We start from the raw sequence: 24,802 nt of genomic DNA, 5'->3' as shown, positions 1-24,802 counted from the left end.
CAAGACAAGGGAGATGATTGTGGACTACAGGAAAAGGAGGACCAAGCACGCCCCCATTCTCATCGACGGGCTGTAGTGGAGCAGGTTGAGAGCTTCAAGTTCCTTGGTGTCCACATCACCAACAAACTAGAATGGACCAAACACACCAAGACAGTCGTGAAGAGGGCACAACAAAACCCATCCCCCCTCAGGAGACTGAAAAGATTTGGCATGGGTCCTCAGATCCTCAAAAGGTTCTACAGCTGCACCATCAAGAGCATCCTGACTGGTTATATCACTGCCTGGTACGGCAACTGCTCGGCCTCCGACCGCAAGGCACTACAGAGTATAGTGCGTACGGCCCAGTACATCACTGGGACTAAGCTGCCTGCCATCCAGGACCTGTACACCAGACGGTGTCAGAGGAAGGCCCTAACAATTGTCAAAGACCTGAGCCACCTCAATCATAGACTGTTCTCTCTGTTACCGCATGGCAAGCGGTACCGGAGCGCCAAGTCTAGGACCAAAAGGCTTCTCAACAGCTTTTACATCCAACCCATAAGACTCCTGAACAGGTAATCAAATGGCTACTTGGACTATTTGCATTGTATCCCGCCACTCCCCAACAGCCAAGCCTCTCTTTTACGCTGCTGCTACTCTCTGTTTATCATCTATGCATAGTCACTTTAACTATACATTCATGTACATATTACCTCAATTAGCCTGACTAACCGGTGCCCCCACACATTGACTCTGTCCCGGTACCACCTGTATATAGCCTCACTACTGTTATTGTCACTGTCATTTTACTTTTTAAAAAAAAATTCTTTACTTATCTATTGTTTACCTAATACCTACTTTTTACTTAAAAATTGCACTGTTGGTTAGGGCTTGTAAGTAAGCATTTCACTGTAAGGTCTACACCTGTTGTATTCGGCGCACGTGACAAATAAACTTTGATGTGATTTGAAAATAGTCATAGCCTCTAAACCTTCCAGCTGTCTACTGGACCCTATTCCAACTAAACTACTAAAATAGACACTTCCTGTGTTTGGCCTCCTATGTCGAACATAATAAACAACCCCCTATCCTCCGGATGTATACACAACTCACTAAAAGTAGCAGTAATAAAGCCTCTCCTGGAAAAGCCAAACCTTGACTCTGGAAGCCTACGTTTCAGACATAAGGAAGTGGATGGCGGCAAATGTTTTACTTTAAGCTCATACAAAACAGAGATGCTAGTTCTAGGTCCCAAGAAACAAAGAGATCTGCTGTCAGATCTGAAAATGAATCTCGATGGCTGTACAGTCATCTCAAATAAAACTGTGAAGGACCTTGGTGTTACTCTGTACCCTGATCTCTCCTTTAACAAACAAAAAATATTTAAAGAGCAGCCTTTTTATCATCATCTTTGTAACATTGCAAAAATCGTAATCTTTTTGTCCAAAATTGATGCAGAAAAACTCATCCATGCTTTTGTCACTTCAAGATTAGACTACTGCAATGCTCTACTCTCCGGCTACCTGGACAAGGCACTAAATAAACTTCAGCTAGTGCTAAATACAGCTGCTAGAATCTTAACTAGAACCCCAAAATGTGATCATATTACCCCAGTGCTAGCCTCGCAACACTGGCTTCCTGTTAAGGCTAGGGCTAATTTCAAGGTTTTACTGCTAACCTACAAAGCATTATATGGACTCGAGCCTACCCATCTCGCTGATTTGGTTCTGCCGTACATACCTACACGTATGCAATGGTCACAAGACGCAGTCCTCCTTATTGTTCCTAGAATTTCTAAGCAAACCGCTGGATGCTGGGTTTTCTCCTATAGAGCTCAATTTTTATGGAATGGTCTGCCATTCCATGTTAGAGACACAGACTCAGTCTTAAACTTTTAAGTCTTTACTGAAGACTCATTTCTTCAGTAGATCCTATAATTGAGTGTAGTCTGGCCCAGGGGTGTGAAGGCGAATGGCAAGGCACTGGAGTGACGAACCTCCCTTACTGTCTCTGCCTGGCCGGCTCCCCTATCTCCATCAGGATTCTCTGCCTCCGACCCTATTACGGGGGCTGAATCACTGGCTTGCTTGCGCATCTCCATCCTTCTTGTCCTTGGGCTCATGCGGTGGGGAGATCATCGCGGGCTATACCCGACCTTGTCTCAGGGTAGATAGTTACTGGCCTGTTGATATCCCTTTGGTGATGTGGGGGCTGTGCTTTGCCAAAGTGGGTGGGGTTATATCCTGCCTGGTTGTCCCTATCCAGGGGTAACTTTGGACGGGACCAGTGTCCCCCGACCCCACCGTCGCAGTCTACTGTATCTATGCTGCAATAGTCTATGTGCCGGGGGGCTAGGGTCAGTCTTATATCTGGTGTCCTACGTGATCTTAAATATGCACCCTCTAATCCTCCCATCTCCCCACCCCCCAGAGGACCTGAGCCCTAGGACCATGTCTCAGAATTACCTGGCCTGATGACTCCTGGCTGTCCGTCCCTAGTCCACCTTGTCGTGCTGCTGACCCAGTTTCTGCTGTTCTGCCTGCCTCCATGGAACCCTGACCTGTTCACCGGACCCTTTCCAGCATGTACTCATTTGCCATGTACTCTTATAGTATAATCTCAACTCGGCACAGTCAGAAGTGAACTGGCCACACCTCAGAGCATGGTTCCTCTCTAAGTTTCTTCCTAGGTTCCTGCCTTTCTAGGTAGTGTTTCCTAGCTACTGTGCCTCTACCTCTGCATTGCTTGCTCTCTGGGGTTTGAGTCTCGGTTTCTGTATAAGCACTTTGTGACAACTGCTGTTGTAAAAAACGGCTCTATAAATACATTTGACTGATTGATTGATTCAGGGGAGAGAGCTAGGAGAGAGGGGAGAGAGAGAGAGACTTGGTGGCGAGCAGGGCTGTAACGGTGACCGTATTACCGCCACACCGGCAGTCACGAGTCATGAAGGCAGTTCAATTCCACGTGACCGCCAAGCTCTGATGCTGCTAATGGTCTTTAGTAGCCTACCATACTTGCTAACTTAACTGCCTGGAACTCAGCACTCTATTGTCCCTCTAATCACTCTGACATCAATGCAAGTGTAATCAAAAATCGAATCAAACACTTCATGTTGCGCAACATTTCTATAGGCTATGCAATTGCATGAGAAAACAGTGATGGCTTCTATTAAAAAGAGGAGGATCCCATCAGTTTTCTATAGGCTAGGCCTATTATATTTATATCTTAACTTTCCTAATATTAAGCACATTGCTTGTCTTTACAACAGGAGTATAGCCTACCTGGCTGGCATGAAAATTAACCACGGGAAAAGCGTCCTCCACTTGTTATTTAAGTGCATGGATTACATGTATTTTTTTCCCTGCCTCTGCTTTGAGACAGGTGCATGATAATGGTCAATTCTAAATCAAAACAAATTTCACACATATTATTTAGTATATCTAAAGACAAGATTAAATCAACAATAGTGGGATGGGTGACAATATTATCAATTGTATATTATCACTTGTGAATGATGCCCAGCGTAAAGCAAGAAACAATGCAAACCTTTTTTGTGCGACTTTTTAAAATCATAGTCCCACACCTCATGTAGCCTACCTAGTCCATAGGCCTATATGTTTTGATAAGGTTTATATCACAACTAAAAGTGGCCAACTTCTTAAAATTAAGCACATTAATCCGCTTTACAACGGGTGTAGAGCCTAACTGACATGCATACGCGGCGGCGCATGAGTTTCAAGTTTGAGGAAGATCATTTTCACCATAGCACCTTCATAATAAAAGCATTACATGCATAATCGCATTTGCGGTCACTTCTGATAATGGCGTTTTCCCGCTAATGGAACATTCGTGCTTATAGCCTACTGCCGTGTGCGCATTGCTGTGCTTATAATGTGAAGAAATAACCCAATAGTTGATCAACATTTTAAGCTAAACATTCTGATCTGTTGCGTCAGCCTCATTGCGTACATTTTTTGGGGGATGCTAGTGGTTGTATTCATTTATCACATCCCACACCTGTCCCAGACTATGTTTGGAATATTTATTTCTCGCACAAAAAATAATAGGTAAACTTTTGTACTATGGGGATAGTAGATTGACATAGGCTAGTACTTTTGCCGTTCATTAGGCCTACTCATCTTCTTGGCTGAAAAGGAAGTGTGGACAGTTCTTCCAATATCTTCAATATGCGCCTTGGAAATGGATAAATACGCGTGCAGTTGCGTCCCCGATGTGTCCATCTTCACTTGTAGCCTGTGAGAAAGACCCGATCACGTGACGGAGAGCCATGTGCGTGAGAGGTGCTTTGGAGCACGCAGCACGCATGGAGAAGGGAATACAAATTATTATATTCAGCCCAAGGGCAAAACGGCCACTGGCCGCAAAAGGCATGGATTCTTTTAGGGGGCATTACGGCCACACAAAGGGGATACCGCTGGGAAATTCGAGGCATTATCAAGTGCTTGTCAAATTGTGAATGAGAGACTGATGAGGTGTGTACAGCCTACACAAAAAACAAAGCAGAGCTCATGCCTTTCATGCAACTTTTTAAAAATCATCATTAGTCGCATTTTGCAGCCTTAGAATGTATATATTTTTTTTACATATAGCCCACTGTTTGTATTACAACTAAAGTTACATAAATAACTCTAAATTAAGCATATAGGAGTAGCTCCCTCAAATCATTTGGAGAAAATATCCTTTCTATTTTATTCAGCTTTGTTCAATTGTATTCTTCATACTATAAAATACTACAAATTAATGCTACGGAATTCTAAGCAAATCTTGTCTGCTACATGAGTGTAAACCACAGCCATATGGCATTGCCAGATCAGGACAACTCAGAGTATGCTATTTTGTTCTTCTGCAATAGACTACATTTTCTTCATATCATGTTTCTTTAGACCTGTCTAAAATAAGTAATGGATTTATTGTGAAGGTGTAGGCTATATTACATGGATTTATCAGACTTTTAAAAATGTAGATGCTCCAAAGGTCTACATCAGTGGCTTGTAGGATATGTGTAGAAGCCAAGAGATGCTAAATGTGTTTATGTTAATTAACAGTGTCAATTACCGTGAGACCTGCAGTTATTTGCTTGACAATCACCGGCTGACAAAGTTATGTGGCCGCCACAGCCCTAGTGGCGAGGGACACTGACAGACACCTGGATGTTGAATATTTCATCTGCCAATCGGTCAGGGAGAGGGAGAGAGAAAGAGTGAGAAAGAGTGAGAAAGAGTGAGAAAGAGTGAGAAAGAGTGAGAGAGAGAGAGAGAGAGAGAGAGAGAGAGAGAGAGAGAGAGAGAGAGAGAGAGAGAGAGAGAGAGAGAGAGAGAGAGAGAGAGAGAGAGAGAGAGAGAGAGAGAGAGAGAGAGAGAGAGAGACACTTGGTGACGATTGACACTGGGCACTGGCAGACACCTGGCTGTTAAATATTTCATCTGCCCATCGGTCAGTGGCAGACACAATACTGACCTGAGGCCTGTATGAAACGCAAAAGAGGAGATGAGTGCAGAGGAGCCTTGATGCAGTTTTTTTGTATAATTTTTTGAGTGCCTGCTTGGCTCCACTTGGGAGTAAAATGACACCCTTGTGACAGGACCATAATGGAGCCTCCACTTTTGGGTTCTACTCAATTCATCTCCAATGATCATATGGTTTGGAAACTAAGCGAAAAACTATTTTGGCCAGAAGGGTCATGTGCACCGGATGATATATTTAGGCAAATCTGCAAATAATCTGCGAGTGCAGCTCCAAGGGAAAGAACAAGACTTTGCACCACTCTAGAGCTAATGTAGAGATATATTGACACAGTCTGCCAATATGCTGCAACTGAGAAAATGCTGCAGCAAATTATTTCACGCGAACTAACCGAAACAAACAATCAAGATGCACAGATTAAGAATGCTCCAGCACAGCGTCCGTAACAGTCCACTGTGTAAAACCAAAAAAATCCTGTTTCGCTGCCACAAACACCAATCTCTTTACGACAGAATAGTGCCCTAAAAATTGGGTCTTCTATTAATTGTTAAATCTAGAAAACAAAAGCACTTTGTTTGGACATTGTACTCGTGTAAAGGACATTGGAGAAACAGAGGGTTTCTATCTGGTAAAGAAATGAATAGACAACACATCCTGCAATGCCAACAGGTGATTTGTCTGAAGAATGCATCGAGTGACAACGGTGACTGTCTATTAACACAATAACAGTTATTAAACAATTGTTGAGTTACCTGAGAAATGTATTTATGCAATGCCTGTCATATTGAACAAGTAAAGTGGTTTTTAAATATGACAAAGGCACTTAGTTAAGTGACTATAATGGGTGTACTGTGTATATACACTGAGTGTTCAAAACCTTAGGAACACCACCTCTTTCCATGACAGACTGATCAAGTGAATCCAGGTGAAAGCTATGATCCATTATTGATGTCACTTGTTAAATCCACTTCAATCAGTATAGATGAAAGGGAGGAGACAAGTTAAAGAAGTTTATATATTTTTTTTTACAATTGAGACATGGATTGTGTATGTGTACCATTCAGAGGGTGAATGGGCAAGACAAAAGATTTAAGTGCCTTTAAACAGGGTATATTAGTAGGTGCCAGGCTCACCGGTTTGAGTGTGTCAAGAACTGCAACGCTGCTGGGTTTTTCACACACAACAGTCTCCCGTATGTATTAAGAATGGTCCACCACCCAAAGGACATCCAGCCAACTTGGCAACTGTGGGAAGCATTGGAGTCAACATGGCCAGCATCCCTGTGGAACGCTTTCGACACCTTGTAGGGTCCATGCCCTGACGAATTGAGGCTGTTCTAATGGCAAAATGGGGTGCAGCTCAATATTTTTTTACTGACAAATAAGAGCAAACCAACTAACTCAGTTTAGATAACACAAACATATTCAAATAACATTAACAATTAAAGGTAAAATCAACAAGGGCTACCTGAAACCTTAAAACCAAATCAGACTGACAACTCAATCAACAGGTCAAACACTAAACTATACAATAATAGAATTACCACAACCAAATAACAAGACTCATCATGCCTTTTCTAAGACACCAAAGGTCATATCTTTAACATCCCAATGACAGACAAGGCATAAAGCTCACCCAAAACAAATAAAACAGTAGGATAGATACATCACCTGAGTTTAAGTTATAAAACTCCTCTCAACTTGACGATCCAGTACACTATGGATCGTTCATTAATTCCTGCCTGCCGGGGAGGCAAAAACCCGACTTGCTGCGAGGCAACGGCAACAGGCTGACCGAGAAACCGGGGCAAAGCCTCATGCAGTCACCCACCCCTTCTTACTCCCCCTCCTCCCCCCTCTCTCCCTCCTGCGCTCTCCCCCTCTCCCTCTCCGCCCAGAGAAAAGAGAGCAGCTGTCTATAAAGGACCCGTCGTAGTTGGGGAGAAATCCAAAGGAATCAGTGGTAATTGGCGCCGACAGCGAGCAGCTTGCCAAACTGGGCCTGGATTTAAGATCCAGCCTTACCCCACTTCCCCCGTTTGCCTCCTCCAGCCCCACCCCTTCCTCACCCCTGCTCACATTAGCACTGCCGGTAGATTAGAAGGAGGGAGAGAACTCAGTCAGGCAAGCTAATGAGCAGCCTAGTCCAATGAGAAGCCTGATCACACACAGCCAGCCAGCCTGACCATTGACATAAAGCGAGATCAAGAAGCAGTCCCCTTTCAACTCCAAGGCACCATCACGGCCCATCATCTATTCTAAAGCAAAAAGTTACAGGCCACATTCACCTGATTCATTTGACAGATTAACAACGTATGTTTCATATATATATATTTAGATATAAATCCACACAGACCATACACAAAAATATCCATAAAATAGCGGCCCCTGACAACTGATGGTATTACCCGCCGATGAGCCTACCTTCGTCTATTTGGTCCTGGCAAATCTTCATTGCGGAGCTCAAGCTCAGCTTTAGCGATTCAGAGTCTACAAATGCAGAAAGCTCAGTTTTGTGTGGTGTGATATTTTCTCTAGAGGCAAGGATGAACGGTGTGGACTGGTGTGTGAGAGAGAGTGTGAGAGTGTGTGACGCTAATGGGAACACAATGGAAACCAAATCGAACCGCAATAGCACAGCAATGGGACCGCAATAGTACAGAAATGGGAATGCAATGGCACCAGGTTTATGGTTAATTTCTAATGGTTATACTGCTGCAGGCCGCATCTAAGGGCCATTGAAGCATCTGAAGTCCCTTTACCCCCCTTTACCCCCCACCATTAACCCTCTCTCATCAGGAGGAAACACTTGTTGCTGATCCTATTGGGGCTACTTATTTCGGCGGTTTCAGATACATATATTTAAGTACCGTAGAACGGGTATGCTCGACGCTTCTTAGCCATGTTATTGAACAGGGGAATCATGTCCGCTGTATACTGTATACGTCTATACACCTCATTTAAATAAGCTCTCTGGTCTCTTTGTTCCACACCCATCTGTTATTACTTTTATGTGACTCTTATTAACCCTTTATAACCTGCCAGCTGACCAGGATACAGCCTCCGACCCCTTTGGTTTTGTCGTTTTCTGCCCAATAGACTGTGTCGACAATGACAGACAGTCTCAAGCAGGCAGACAGTGAGACAAGCATCACGGCAGGTGGATGTAAAAGAAAGGAGGGGAAGAAAGGAAACGGTGTGAACTGTTAAAAGACAGGACATCTGTCCAGAGGGAGGACGAGGATGTTGATTTGAGACTCGCCTTAATTGCCCATGAGGGGATAAATAAAGTAAGATTGAATTGGGGCTCCCAGTACTTACTCTTCATCACCATGAGTGGGCCGCCTTCTGACTGAGGAGAGGGGGACAGAAACGCCCCGCCTTGGAGAGGCGGCAGTGGAGAGAGAGATAAGAGGAGAGCGAGAAGGGGGCAGACACATGCAGTCAGATAGCAGGTGTTCCAGAGGGGAGGGGAGGAGAGGGATGGGACCATGAACACAATTGAAGGAGGAGGAATAAGAGAGCTCATTAGTAGAAGACAGATGAGTTTCACGTTCAAGAGGACAAATCAAATATGAGAAAGTCAAAACCATAGAGATAAAAACTATAGAGGCTGACGTCATAGATCCCCAAAGCTCTGGAATGGAACAATTTGTCGGCCTCTTACCTGAGGACAGTTCTAAACAAGCAACATCTGCATTCTATGGTCAAAACGTTCTTTGACATCTACCTGATGAAGCAAGCTTTGGGGCAGAGCATAAATACTCAACTGAACATTTCCCCAAATTCAAATTCCCCCCAAAGCATAGAAAATAACCAGCATCTTTGTAGCTAGAACAGAGGGAGCAGACGTGGGCGACGAGCAACCATGGCGAAGAGCAGCCATGTCAGGTAGCGTCAGTCAGTCAAGGCAGAGAGAGAGGGGGGCAATTAAGGAAATGGCTGAACACTAAACCGGTTCTCAAGGTAACGGTAGCCCTGAGCAAGGGCATACATTTGTAATCAGTTATCTGGGACGGTAAGGCCAGACTCATCTCTCTGTCTCTACAGAATGAGATAACATTGTTTTTGCGCCTGCCCCAACTCAGCTTTCCAGGAAAAACTGCACTATCAGGGGAAGCGGAGGAGTCTACTGACACTTCGCACAGGTTTTGCCATGTGTGAAATGCAATAGCCAGGCAAAAAAAGACATAATAAACCATTTAAACTACAGTAGCAAATATAACATGACATGTTTTTATTCAGAATGAACTGCAGCACAATGTTAGAAAGAAAGGGCGAGTGAAAATAGAGAGAAAGTGAAAGCGAGGACAGCAAAATAAAGAAAAAGAGCTAGAGGTAGCGGCAGTGGGCACTCACTTCCTGAAGAGGAGGAGGGGCGTCGCTGGTTGGTGTTTGAGGAAGGGCTGTACTGGTAGGTGGGCATTTCCGAGGGCAGTGGTGGGGGAGGAGGGGGTGCCGGGGTGGGGTTGCTGATGGGGAGGGGAGGCGGGAGAGGAGGAAGAGGAGGAGGGAGGGACAACTCCTCCGTGGTGCCGTTCTCGGGGCTGGGGGCGGGGCTGTCAGCTGGCTCCTCCAATAGCACAGAACCCTGATTGGATCATAAAAAATAAAATGGTTAGTTCGTATCCCACCAGTCAAAACAACAGATACCTGTCCATCTTAAATATGAAGGGTCTCAAAAGGGTCTCTACATTTACTTTTGATACTACTTTTGATATTAAGGTATCTTTACTTTTACTCAAGTATGACAATTGGGTACTTTTTCCACCACTGGTGTCCCTGTCCCAGAAAGACCCTAGATTATGCCATATTCACTCCATTATTATGGGCGCGCATTATTATTCCCACGGGGTGTTTTAGACAGCAAGTGTCTAATTGGGCCGTCATTATAGAGTCAACTACTGTACATCTGTCACAGTATCATTCTCCCTTTCCTCCCACATACAATAATGTTATGGGCCCAGCCAAGCACTGCTAGACTGTCTATTGGCATGTCTTTCTGTGTAGTCGGGTGATACGGTTCATTGGCTCCTAGCATTATTACAACTTCCTTTCCAGCTGTCAAGGAATGAGATGATAGAAAGATCACCATGGTGGCTTTTCTTTTTTGACGGTGCAAAAATTGGGAGATGTTTACCAAAAATAATAAATAATTAGCTCCATTTCTTCTTTTACGATGTCCATGGCAAAGGGAGCCATTTTATGAATGGGTTTAAAGCTAACAGTAGTGCGTGTGCGATTCAATAACAAAATTTGCTTTTGATTAAGTGTCCGAGTATTTAAAATGATATTTTTGTAACATCTCTACATTTTAATTGCTAAAATATACTTAGGTATAAAAAAAGTCAAACCATTTCAAATTCCTTATATTAAGCAAACCAGACGGCACAATTTTCTTGTTATTTTAATGTACGGATAGTCAGTGGCACACTCCAACATCACTTACAAACAAAGCGTGTGTGTTTAGTTGTTTAGTTGAGTCTGCCAGATCAGTGGCAGTAGGATGTTCTGTTGACAAGTGCTTGAATTGGACCATTTTCCTGTCCTGCTAAGCATTCAAAATTGAATGACTACTTTGGGGTGTCAAGGAAAATGTATGTAGAGTAAAAAGTACATTATTTTCTATATACGAATGCAGTGAAGTAAAAGTTGTCAAAAATATAAATAGTAAGGTTATCCCCAAAAATTACTTAAGTTCTACTTTAAAGTCATTTTACACCACTGAGTGACACTAAGGGTTCAGAATAGCGTTTGCTGGCCGAGAGTACTTAGCACCTCTGAACATAATTTGCGCACCGAGTGCACACCAATTTTACATGTAGACTCACAAGGTCCTAATTGGCTCAATGTAGGTTACACCCAATAGTGGCCTTCGACACCAAACTGTCGATACCTATGAGATTATGGGGCCACTCCTTAGGGGGGCGGTTGACTGTGCGTGCAGGACCTCATGATGCGTGTCTGTGGAAATATGTATCTGCGCGTTTTTTTCAGCACACAACATCTAAAACACAATTTTAGTTTTTATAGACTATATTTTTTTGTTCAGACAGGAAACCCACGTATTCGTTAAACCATTTATTTGAAAATAGATTGCAATACATGTGGTTTTGGCATTAGGCTCTGCTCATTCAGGGGAGCTTACTGCCAGAGCAATGTGTCAATTATTACCATTATTAATCAACTACAGGCAGTGACCGAGTTATACCAATCCCCCTAACGGGAACAAAAAGAAGAACCAAACAGGGGTGGTGGTGGACTAGCAGAAAACAGACAACGCATAGTGGGTGGCAGCAATGTTACAGCAGCAGCAATATTAAGAAGCAAAGAAAAGCCAAATTGTATACCTTAGTGCAACCTTTGAAAGGTTAAGCACAGATTTATTATAAAACCAAGTTTGCATTAAAATGTCATTTCCCTGGTAGTACAGTGCAGTCCTGGTTAGCTTCACTTTGAGGATAATGGAACAGTAATCAGTTTGTTTGTGCCTGTGTTTTTCACAACAGGGCGGAGATCAGGTGGTATCCGTTGGTATCGGATGTTATGTTATGTTGCACAGAGACACACTGCCGTCTGTGGCCCTTTAGGACAGCAGTTTCTTTCTCTGTCCCGCGACAGAGTTGTGCTGCTCTATGCGGGCTTGTCAGGTGGGGCAGCAGGACCTGGGTTGAGGTGAGGATTAGGGCCTGGGAGAAACAGAGTTCTGCTAGATTAGAGGGCAGTCACTGGGGGATGCACTGGTCTGACCGACTGCTACAGGAGCCAATCCTGTTGGTGCCAGCCAGTTGACTCTAATGGGGCATGGTATGGCAGCAATTTTGATTATCAACAGCTTGAAAACGCTGTGCGGCTGACTTGACTACTACAGAACTGATCTTGTGTTTGTCACAGAACCACCAGACAAAATATTTAAAATGTTAAAAGAGGGGAATAGCCCATGAACCCCCCCCCCCCAAACGTCTGCCTCTTCTACAGTGAATATACTATGGTCCTGGATACTGGGTGAGCAGGCTTGTGTTTCAGCCCAGGACTATCACACCTGTTGCAGGCAATCAACTGGACCATGATAAGTTGAATCAGGTGTATAGTGCTGGGCTGGAACACAAGCTTGCACACCCAGTTTGCTCTCCAGGAATGGAGTTAGAGAACAACCCCTGTTGTCTGGTCCTGCTTACCTCCTCGTTAGGCGCCATGGCTCTGATCCCACGGTTGTCGACCGTGTCGCTACCCAGGGCTTTGTAGTAGTCCCCGGTGCTGGGCTGCTTGTTGAAGTTTCGAGACTTTCTGTTGGAGTCCACCCGGCGCAGCCGATCGTGGTGATCTCCTGGAGTCAGTTGCTGGGTAGAAACATGAAAGGGGCCAATGAGCAGTGAGTAAATATATAACATACTGAACAAAAATATAAATGCAACTTGTAAAGTGTTGGTCCCATGTCTGCTGCCCGGTTCAGTTGAAACCGGGATTTATCCATGAAGAGCACACTTCTCCAGCGTGCCAGTGGCCATCGAAGGTGAGCATTTGCCTACTGAAGTCGGTTACGATGCCGAACTGCAGTCAGGTCTAGACTCTGGTGAGGACGACAAGCATGCAGATGTGTTTCCCTGAGATGGTTTCTGACAGTTTGTACAGAATTTCTTTGGTTGTGCAAACCCACAGTTTCATCAGTTGTCCAGGTGGCTGGTTTCAGACGATCCCACAGGTGAAGAAGCCAGATGTGGAGGTCTTGGGCTTGCGTGGTTGCATGTGGTCTGCGGTTGTGAGGCCGGTTGGACGTACTGTCAAATTCTCTAAAACGATGCTGGAGGCGGCTTATGGTAGAGAAATTAACATTCAATTCTCTGGCAACAGCTCTGGAGTCAGCATGCTACTTGAATGCTCCCTCAAAACTGGAGACATCTATGGCATTGTGTTGTGTGACAAAACTGCCCATTTTAAAGTGGCCTTTTATTGCGTCGTGTGGGCGAGCGGTTTGCTGATGTCAATGTTGTGAACAGAGTGCTCCCTGGTGGTGGTGGGGTTATGGAATGGGCAGGAATAAGCTACGGATAACAAACAAAATTGCATTTTATTCGATGGCTATTTGAATGCACACAGATACTGTGACGAGATCCTGAGGCCCATTGTCGTGCCATTTATTCGCCGCCATCACCTCAGGTTTCAGCATGATAATGCACAGCCCTATGTCGCAAGGATCTGTACACAATTCCTGGAAGCAGAAACTGTCCCAGTTCTTCCATGGCCTGCATACTCAGACATGACACCTATTGAGCACGTTTGGGATGCTCTGGATTGACGTGTACGACAGTGTGTTCCAGTTCCCGCCAATATCCAGCAACTTCACACAGGCACTGATGGGGACAACATTGGGACAACATTCCACAGGCCACAATCAACAGCCTGATCAACTCTATGCGAAGGAGATGTGTCGCACTGCATGAGGCAAATGGTGGTCACACCAGATACTGACTGGTTCTCTGATCCACGCCCCTACTTTTTTTTTTTAAAGGTATCCGTGACCAACAGATGCATATCTGTATTACCAGTCATGTGAAATCCATAAAATAGGGCCTAATGAAACTCCGTAAAATCTAGAAATTGTTACATGATAATGATTATTGATATACCTCTTACTAAATATATTCACTGTTCCTTTCAAAGTCATCCAAAGAGTAGGTTTAACAGAGCAAATGAAATGTAACCATACTTTATAAGTCACACAGTATATCATCAATGATACTATTTAGGCCTATATAGCATTTGCAAAGTCATCAACAGTTATTGTTTAAATTTAACCCAGGGTTCAACTGAAAATATACAATCCATCTAGGCCTAGGAATTCAAGCTTTGGTCGATTCCAAATGTAATTTCCAAGTTAATCATTAATACATTGGATCCACGTCTATCTCAACCAAAAATCTAACTTAAAGAAAAAGACTAAATCAAATCAAACTTGATTTAAATGAATTTAAAGTTAGATTAGATTAACTCCTATTCTTAAACTTACATTTTTGGTTGAGATAGAGACGTAAATCCAATATATAAATGATTCATTTGTAGACAAACTGGATATTGAATTGTTTTCAGTTGTCAACGCAATCAAATATCAAAGTGCATTTAAAGTTTGATTTGATTTAGTCCTATTCTTCAACTTTGACTCTTGGTTGAGATAGAGACGTAAATCCAACATATCCATTATTAACTTGTAGACAAACTGGAATTTGTTGACAACCACACACAATTCAATATCAATTTTGTAATACAGTAAATAGCCTATCGACAAGTTAACAAATTATATGTTGGATTCATGCCTCCAACTAAACCAAAAATGTAAGTTAAAGAATAGGAATAAATCAAACTTTATTTAAAGTGCATTTAAAGTTAGATTTGATTGAGCCACGGCTCAGATGAAACTATGCTCAACCAAACAATTCAATCTTTTTCTAATACAGTATCCTAACGTTAAGGCTATCTTACAAACTAATGTAACTGTATTTATTCAACCTTAAAATGAGTAACACACCCATTGCCACTGAGGTAAGCCTACTGTAACTATAAATGTCTTCTTATATAATCATAGAAAGCATGCATGTTCAAGACGGCACGCAAAGGTTACAGGTCCTTGGAGATCTTCACAATATAAATATCTGTGCAGAATCTCAAACAGCATTGATAAATTGCACCATGTACTTTTAGTGTAATCTCAACTGGCATCCAGGTCATTTGGTTGTGCTATTAGATACAAAATATCTGACATTGTATTCCCATTTGACCTTTGTTGTGCTTTTAAATGGTTGAAAGTAGGGCCAGGACAATACCAGTATCCAAATATTTTTTACAGGGCAAAAATGAAAACACAAAGCAGACCAAACTCTTTGGTCCTTTAAAAACATGCTGTATTTAAAATATTGTGTGCTATAGCTTGGAAAATAAATAAATGTGACTCTGGATGACAACATAATGATGTTTCTTTTCAACATTAGGGCTATTTTCCTAAAGAACTTAAATCCGCTTCTTGTTTTGTTGCCTTGCCACGATACTAACGAGTATCACGATATTGGTATCGTCCCGGCCCTAGTTGAAAGAGTAGATAACACATTTAGATGACAACTAAACCAAAAATACAGTTTTCTATTGGAATTTGGCTGTTATTTTAAATGGTTGAAAGCATACTTATAACAAATTGGGAATTCAACAAACTTCTAGCTGTCTTTTTGAGTGGGTAAATAAAGGTTGAAATCTCATTGGTCAACATCAACCAAATATTACCCAAATTTCACCGTTGAAATGACATGGTGTGCCCAGTGGGATGGCTCCTTCATCTCCGGGGTTCTCACTTTCCCGTTCCGAGCTCTCTATGCCACTTGTTGAGGAGAAAGTTCATTGGACACCTGACACAATAGACCCATGTTTCAAAGATAGCTAGGACCTTTGAAGATACTGCTGTAGTCCAAGGTTCGGGACAATCCCAGTGGGCAAAAACTGGTTGAATCAACTTTGTTTCCATGTCATTTCAACCTCAAAAAAACCAAACAATATGACTACGTTGAATCAACATAGAAAACTGAATGGATTTGCAAAAAGTCATCAACCTAAGGGCATTTAGTCTTTTTTTCACCCAACCTTTAACCCAAATCATATGACATGGTGACATTTGTTGTTGATTTCACGGTTAGTTGACAACTCAACCAAATGTGAATCAAAACTAGACATTGAACTGGCGCCTGTACCCAGTGGAATTTTATTTCAATTAAGTAAGTAAATATGAGTTGATCCCAAACCTCTTCTTCAATATGTTTTAATCTTGTGTACTAAACACCAATGGAGTGCTTTTCCACCTACGTCTTTTTTGGGGGGGTATTTACCTAATGCAAAGTATTGCATTACGACTATTTGCATTGAGAGCATTGCTTGACCATTAAAAGCTGGGATGTGTGGGCCTTTTCTTTCCTTACCATCTCCACAACTCAGTTAAGTTTGGCCAGGCTTACTCCGTAGTGTGTGCTTTTTTAAAGAAGTCATGCTCACAAAAACACATGAAATAGTCATGCTCACAAAACACATGAAATAGTTGTACTCTACGAAATACCACCCAGCAACCAAGCAGTAGAACAATGGGAAAACAATTTCTTATTTTGGGCTCTGTACTTATCACTATAGATAGACAAGTATATTGTTTATAGTCCACAGAGTATAACCAATCAATCAGATACAGGATTATACTATTTTCATAGAAAGTGAATAAAGTGAGAAGGCGGTTGATTACATTCGAAGCTACCGGGTCAACGTCCTCATTTCAGACACTCACTTTGCCTGTCAAATCGCACAAAAACAAGAGCATCACAACCGGCAAATGTCGACATTTACATTTGAATCGCATTCATTTCGTTTTCGAGAGGCACAACCTAGAGACATCCAACAGATGTCTAAAATCCTAGACAATGTACACGCAGGCAGAAATAATTGACAGTGATCCCCAAAGGCTGTGACGTCCCGCTTTCCCTTTATATTGTCCTGTTGTTTATTTTATATTTTCTTGTCCTATGTGGCTTTATGGGTGTATTTACATTGTTGACTTACGTCTGCTGCCAAAGACAAGGTCCCAGAGCAGCACTTAGCGAAGTGTGTACGTGTGTGTAATGTGAGAAGGGAAATCCACAGGTGGTTTAATGGTCATCCTCTGAGGGATTGAGGGACATCATAATAGGTAGCAGACCCGTGTACAAAGTCTTAAGACCACCACCCCTACTCCACCATAACCACCCTTAACCCCAACACCTCCCATCACACCGATAGCTGGCTGTTTGATAGACACCACGATCTGTGTTTATTTAGGGGATTTCTGTATTTTCTTCTTACTTTACTGTTGAACGGGTCAATGTGGTCGCGTTGTGGCATACATCTAATTTGCATGGACGAGTACTAAAACCAGAAACATACATCTAATTTGCATGGACGAGTACTAAAATCAAAAACATACATTCATTTGCATGGACGAGAACTAAAATCAGAAACATACATCTAATTTGCATGGACGAGAACTAAAATCAGAAACATACATCTAATTTGCATGGACGAGTACTAAAACCAAAAACATACATCTAATTTGCATGGACGAGTACTAAAATCAGAAACATACATCTAATTTGCATGGACGAGAACTAAAATCAGAAACATACATCTCATTTGCATGGACGAGAACTAAAATCAGAAACATACATCTAATTTGCATGGACGAGAACTAAAATCAGAAACATACATCTAATTTGCATGGACGAGAACTAAAATCAGAAACATATATCTAATTTGCATGGACGAGAACTAAAATCAGAAACATACATCTAATTTGCAAGGACAAGAACTAAAATCAGAAACATACATCTAATTTGCATGGACGAGTACTAAAATCAGAAACATACATCTAATTTGCATGGACAAGAACGAAAATCAGAAACATACATCTACGGTTGGTTGTGCATGGTTGGAGAAGCAATGAGCGTTCAAGTGTCCGTTCATACTTTGTCAATAATTCAGTAGCTCATATGAAAGATATGAGCAAGTATATCATACATATGAAGTATGTTTCAGTGAGGGGATCATTGCATGAAGAAGCCTCCACTAATAAATAAAAAAAAGACATTGTGCAACATAAGACTGGTCCTTAAAACAACCTCTAATTTGATTTGATAAAGTGATAGGGGTCTGAGACATATTTTTGCAAAGTAATATCTGTCTGGCTTGTCAGCTTCCTTTTCCATCTAGCCAACTAGGAATGACAAATCTACAACCCTCTAAGAACCTATGCAGAGTAATCAGTGTTTCCCTTGTGATTTCTTTCCATTGAAAACGTTTTGCCATCCTGAAAATTATGGGAGTAGCGGCAACGATTTACCAGCAGTGGCCCTGGGGAAACACTGGTACTGTATGTTCCCCATATGCAAAGATGCCATACAACACAACCATTCATACAAAGAGCACATCCTCCCCTAACAAAACAACCCCTAATACCCACGCAGGTCGGTATAAACCAAGAGATTGCTCGCATTAACACTTCAAATGCAACAGTTCCCCTTTAAGACAGCAAAGTCACTCACAGAAAAGGCTGTGGTCACTTTTTTCACTTCTTACCGTAGTTTAAGTTCTTTCCCCTCAGTAGTACTCTTGGTCTTGACAGATCCGACCCAGAAGCTCAGAGGTGCACTGAGAGCAGCAGTCACCACATTTCCAGATCTCCTCGTTCCCCTGCCCTCTACTGTGTCACTCTACCTGGCCCTCTCACTTTACCCACAGGCCCTCATCAATAAGGCACACCTACAGCGACCCGTGACATCAGCGCTTCAGGCCGCCGACCAACCAACCACAGCGCGGCACACGCCCGTTGAGCTCTTAAGCAAAGTACGGAGCAGTAAAGGGCCCAGGCAGGGCGGGCACAACACTCATGGCTGCCCACACTCAAATCTCCCAGGGTTTATGGATTAGAAGAATTCCTGCCGGCTCCATTTTGATTAGCTATGAAAGGCCAGACAACACTTTCTTTGCTACTGTTATAATTGTAGAGTGAGCCAATCCTATAAAAACTGTCAGTCATAATACATGATACTGAGTCTAAGTGGCCAATGTACAAAAACATCACCTGTCACAAAACAAAAAAACTGAATGGGGGGGTTGAATTCAAGCAAACCTGTACTGTAGAAAAAAAAAAACCTACATAGCACCAGCAAAGCACAAAATGGCCCCTCTGAGTTTTTAAAACATTGTACTTAGAGTGGAAATCTGCAGTTGCTACATCCATTTTTGGACATTTTGGAATAAATTAATAATATACAGTACGAGTCAAAAGTTTGGACACACCTACTCATTTAAGGGTTTTTCTCTATTTTTACTATTATCTACACTGTAGAATAATAGTGAAGACATCAAAACTATGGAATAACACATATGGAATCATGTAGTAACCAAGAAAGTGTTAAACAAATCAAAACATATTTTATATTTGAGATTCTTCAAAGTAGCCACCCTTTACCTTGATGACAGCTTTGCACACTTGGCATTCTCTCAACCAGCTTCATGAGGTAGTCACCTGGAATGTATTTCAATTAACAGGTGTGTTAAAAGATAATTTGTGGTATTTCTTTCCTTCTTAATGCGTTTCAGCCAATCAGTTGTGTTGTGACAAGGTAGGGGTGGTATACAGAAGATAACCAGCCCTATTTGGTAAAAGATAAAGTTCATATTATGGCAAGAACAGCTCAAAGAAGCAAAGAGAAACGACAGTCCATCATTACTTTAAGACATGAAGGTCAGTCAATCAGAAACATTTCAAGAAATTTGAAAGTTTCTTCAAGTGCAGTCACAAAAACCATCAAGTGCTATGATGAAACTGGCTCTCATGAGGACCACCACAGGAAAGGAAGACTCAGAGTTACCTCTGCTGCAGAGAATAAGTTAAGTGTTAACTGCACCTCAGATTGCAGCCCAAATAAATGCTTCAGAGTTCAAGTAAAAGACACATCTCAACATCAACTTTTCAGATGAGACTGGGTGAATCAGGCCTTCATGGTCGAATTGCTGCAAAGAAACCACTACTAAAGGACACCAATAAGAAGAAGAGGCTGGCTTGGGCCAAAAACACGAGCAATGGACATTAGACCAGTGGAAATATGTCCTTTGGTCTGATGAGTACAAATTCGAGATTTTTGGTTCCAACCGTCATGTCTTTGTGAGATGAGGAGTAGGTGAATGGATGATCTCCGCATGTGTGGTTCCCACCGTGAAGCATGGAGGAGGTGTGATGGTGTTGGGGTGCTTTGCTGGTGACACTGTCTGTGATTTATTTAAAATTCAAGGCACACTTAACCAGCATGGCTCCCACAGCATTCTGCAGCGATACGCCATCCCATCTGGTTTGCGCTTAGTGGGACTATCATTTGTTTTTCAACAGGTCAATGACCCAACACACTTTCAGGCTGTGTAAGGGCTTCAGGCTGTGACCAAGAAGGAGAGGGATGGAGTGCTGCATCAGATGACCTGGCCACAATCACCCAACCTCAACCCATTGAGATGGTTTGGGATGTGTTGGACCGCAGAGTGAAGGAAAAAGCAGCCAACAAGTGCTCAGCATATGTGGGAACTCCTTCAAGACTGCTGGAAAAGCATTCCAGGTTAAGCTAGTTGAGAGAATGCCAAGAGTGTGCAAAGCTGTCATCAAGGCAAAGGGTGGCTACTTTGAAGAATCTAAAATAAATTAAATGTTGATTTATCCAACACTTTCTTGGTTACTACATGATTTCATATGTGTTATTTCATCATTTTGATGTCTTCACAACTGTTCTACAATGTAGAAAACAGTCAAAAAAACTAAAAACTTTGACTAGGTGTGTCCAAACTTTTGACTGGTACTGTATACCAATTGATTGTTATAGAAGGTACTGTTGAAGTCGGAAGTTTACATACACTTAGGTTGGAGTCATTAAAACTTGTTTTTCAACCACTCCACAAATTTCTTGTTAACAAACTATAGTTTTGGCAAGTCGGTTAGGACATCTACTTTGTGCATGATTCAAGTAATGTTTCCAACAATTGTTTACAGACAGATTACTTCACTTATAACTCACTGTATCACAATTCCAGTGGCTCAGAAGTTCACATACACTAAGTTGACTGTGCCTTTAAACAGCTTGGAAAATTCCAGAAAATTATGTCATGGCTTTAGAAGCTTCTGATAGGCTAATTGACATCATTTGAGTCAATTGGAGGTGTACCTGTGGATGTATTTCAAGGCAAACTCAGTGCCTCCTTGCTTGATATCATGGGAAAATCAAAAGAAATCAGCCAAGACCTCAGAAAAAAGAATTGTAGACCTCCACAAGTCTGATTCATCCTTGGGAGAAATTTCCAAACGCCTGAAGGTACCACGTTCATCTGTAAAAACAATAGTACGCAAGTATAAACACCATGGGACCACGCAGCCACCATACCGCTCAGGAAGGAGACGCGTTCTGTCTCCTAGAGATGAACGTACCTTGGTGCGAAAAGTGCAAATCAATCCCAGAACAACAGCAAAGGACCTTGTGAAGATGTTGGAGGAAACAGGTACAAAAGTATCTATTTCCACAGTAAAACAAGTCCTATGTCGACATAACCTGAAAGGCCGCTCAGCAAGGAAGAAGCCACTGCTCCAAAACCACCATAAAAAAGACAGACTACGGTTTGCAACTGCACATGGGGACAAAGATCATACTTTTTGGAGAAATGTCCTCTGGTCTGATGAAACAAAAATAGAACTATTTGGCCATAATGACCATCATTATGTTTGGAGGAAAAGGCTTTCAAGCCGAAGAAAACCATCCCAACCATGAAGCACGGGGTGGCAGCATCATGTTGTGGGGGTGCTTTGCTGCAGAAGGGACTGGTGCACTTCACAAAATAGATGGCATCATGAGGGAGGAAAATTATGTGGATATATTGAAGCAACATCTCAAGACATCAGTCAGGAAGTCAAAGTTTGGTCGCAAATGGGTCTTCCAAATGGAAAATGACCCCCAGCATACTTCCAAAGTTATGGCAAAATGGCTTAAGTACAACAAAGTCAAGGTATTGGAGTGGCCATCACAAAGCCCTGACCTCAATCCTATAGAAAATCTGTGGGCAGAAATGAAAAAGCGTGTACGAGCAAGGAGGCCTACAAACCTGACTCAGTTACACCAGCTTTGTCAGGAGGAATGGGCCAAAATTCACCCAACTTATTGTGGGAAGCTTGTGGAAGGCTACCCAAAACATTTGACTCAAGTTAAACAATTTAAAGTCAATGCTACCAAATACTAATTTAGTGTATGTAAACTTCTGACCCACTGGGAATGTGATGAGATAAATAAAAGCTGAAAAAAATTATTCTCTCTACTATTTTTGACATTTCACATTTTTAAAATAAAGTGGTGATCCTAATTGACCTAAGACAGGGAATCTTTACTAGGATTAAATATCAGGAATCGTGAAAAACTGAGTTTAAATGTATTTGGCTAAGGTGTATGTAAACTTCCGACTTCAACTGTAGCTTATAGATAAATACCTTGTGCTTTAAACTGTCAAACCCCATCAGAACACAAAATATTAGCTTGTTTTAACGCCATTGTTTGTAAACATCGTAAACATAAACCAACAATGTATAGCCTCAAAACATGCTTGAATCTATAATTTTTATATACTGGATAGTCAGTCCTTGCATCCTTAGCTATGTCTATGAATTTGAGACTGGTTACATTTCTCCAGCCTAATCCCTCAGCTTTTTAGCCCAATCCCTCAGCTTTTAACCAAGAAGTGGGTGTTTCAACTAAAGACTGCCACTTTAACGTAACTTCTGTGAAGATAAGTCCATGGGTGCTGATAGGTAGATCAACAATTTACCAGGATAGTGTTACCCTGCTTTGCCGTTCTATGGCATGCCGGGCAGATTGTTTTCCCTGTGTCTATGGTCTCCCTCTCCTCTCTCCTGTGTGTGTGTTTAATTGTTAATGATGGTGCGCACAGGGCTCGTCACCTGGGTACCGTGAAAGGGGGAGGGGAGCTCATTAAGAAGACCCTCCCTCCTGGGCCGAATGGCACACACTCAGACCATGGCAACTGACCACACCATGGAAATGTGCCATGGCAACAAGATTGTTATGTTGTTACAGTATGTAAATTGGACTGGGGTATTTACCAGTAACTCAGTCATCAAACACCTGTAAGCCTAAACCATGTTTCATTCTCTATCATTCAGGGGACACTTATTACAGAGATGTGACTTGGTAACCTATTGTTGAGCTTCACAATAACCATACCCGGCCAAAACATAGAAAACAAAACATAAATGCCCACCCACCTATCACACCCTGGCCTAGCTAAACAGAGAAAACACAGCTCTCCTAGGTCAGAGCGTGACAGGTCACCTTTAAAATAGATTGTGTTTTATGGCAAATTGAACATCTGTCAGTGCCAGTCGGTGCAGTTTAAGATGAGGGAGGGCGATACATATTATGAGCATGGCCTTATTTCCATTACTGCATATTGGATAAACGTCATTCATCCATTCATCCAGCTCAATGTCAAATCGATAGGTTTAGGCTACTACATGATACTCAACATTTCCCTATACCCACCATGAGGTTGCTACAACCTAGCCTATGAATGAAAGCTTGCAACGTAGGTGCACAGGTTGAGACAAATTGGTGTAATCAAGGTGACAGACAGTGACATATTCAATACCTACCGCCTTGCACACTCTTGCCTGCATCTAGCTGATCTAGGGTGTAATCATTAGTCCAACAGTTGCAAACGAGAGTTTCTACTGGACAAATTCAGATATGTTTATCCCTGTTTCGTTCAAGAAACGTTTTTCAACAGAATCGGCGGAATGAATACACCCCTGATCACACGCAAACACAGTTCACTTTCTATTTCCGTGTTTGGAGCGAGTAGTCGTGCTGCATTCCGCTCCGCAGGTAATATTACATCTCATTACATTACAACGGTTTGATTTGTTTGATCTGAGCAATTTTTTAGCTAGCTACTTAGCTGTCTTTGTATCAAAGATAATTGTGTAGTTTAGAGTAATTATCGAGGTTAGCTAGCCAGCTATCTTCGTCCGCCGCGCCACCGTTCTCCTACTTAGTCAACAACTGCTAGCGAGCTAGCCAACTTCTACCGACTAGCAGCACTGTAGAAACTAATACATTACAACGGAACGATTTCATTAGTGTAGTGTTAGCTAGCTACATAGTTGTCTTTGCTGTCTTTGTATCTAAGATAATTGTGTAGTTTAGAGTAATTATCGAGGTTAGCTAGCCAGGTTAGCTAGCTACATAGTTGCCTTGTAAGGTGTAGCACTGAAACTATCGAGGTTACCTGGCCAAATACACTTTCAAACAAAGTCAACAAAGCGGCCATTGCTAGCTAGCCTACTTTACCAGCCAGCAGTACTGTATCATTTTAGTAATTTTAGTCAATAAGTTGTCTTTGTCATAGTTTGTCATAGTTTGATAATTGTGTAGTTTAGAGTAATTATCGAGGTTAGCTGGCCAGCTATTTTCGTCCCCCGCGACGCCATTTCCAAACCTAGCCAACTATTACCGACGAGCAGCATTGTAGAAACTAAATACATTACAAAGGAACGTCTTGATTAGTGTTATGTTAGCTAGCTACATAGCTGCCTTTGTATCATGATAAGGTGTAGCACTGAAACTATCGAGGTTACCTAGCCAGCTACACTTTCAAACAAAGTCAACAACGCAGCCACTGCTAGCTAGCCTACTTCACCAGCCAGCAGTACTGTATAATTTTAATCATTTTAGTAAAACATA

General features: G+C 42.2%; 1 protein-coding gene across 4 annotated transcripts in view; it reads right to left on the bottom strand.

Annotated features, from left to right (window-relative positions):
- Window positions 1–24,802, bottom strand: part of espn (espin) — a 107,379-nt gene that overhangs the window by 28,308 nt on the left and 54,269 nt on the right. For all 4 annotated transcript variants that reach the window (XM_029719800.1, XM_029719799.1, XM_029719801.1 and 1 more), the window contains exons 8-9: window positions 12,644–12,805; window positions 9,825–10,056 (exon numbers count right to left, since the gene is read on the bottom strand). In XM_029719800.1, coding sequence (XP_029575660.1) covers window positions 9,825–10,056; window positions 12,644–12,805 — 394 coding nt within the window. The remainder of the gene's footprint in view (window positions 1–9,824; window positions 10,057–12,643; window positions 12,806–24,802) is intronic.

The sequence above is a fragment of the Salmo trutta genome, chromosome 28, assembly GCF_901001165.1.
Source record: "Salmo trutta chromosome 28, fSalTru1.1, whole genome shotgun sequence".
Classification (NCBI taxonomy): domain Eukaryota; kingdom Metazoa; phylum Chordata; class Actinopteri; order Salmoniformes; family Salmonidae; genus Salmo; species Salmo trutta.
The sequence above is the reverse complement of the archived record's forward strand: the minus strand, read 5'-3'. Positions and strand labels throughout refer to the sequence as shown.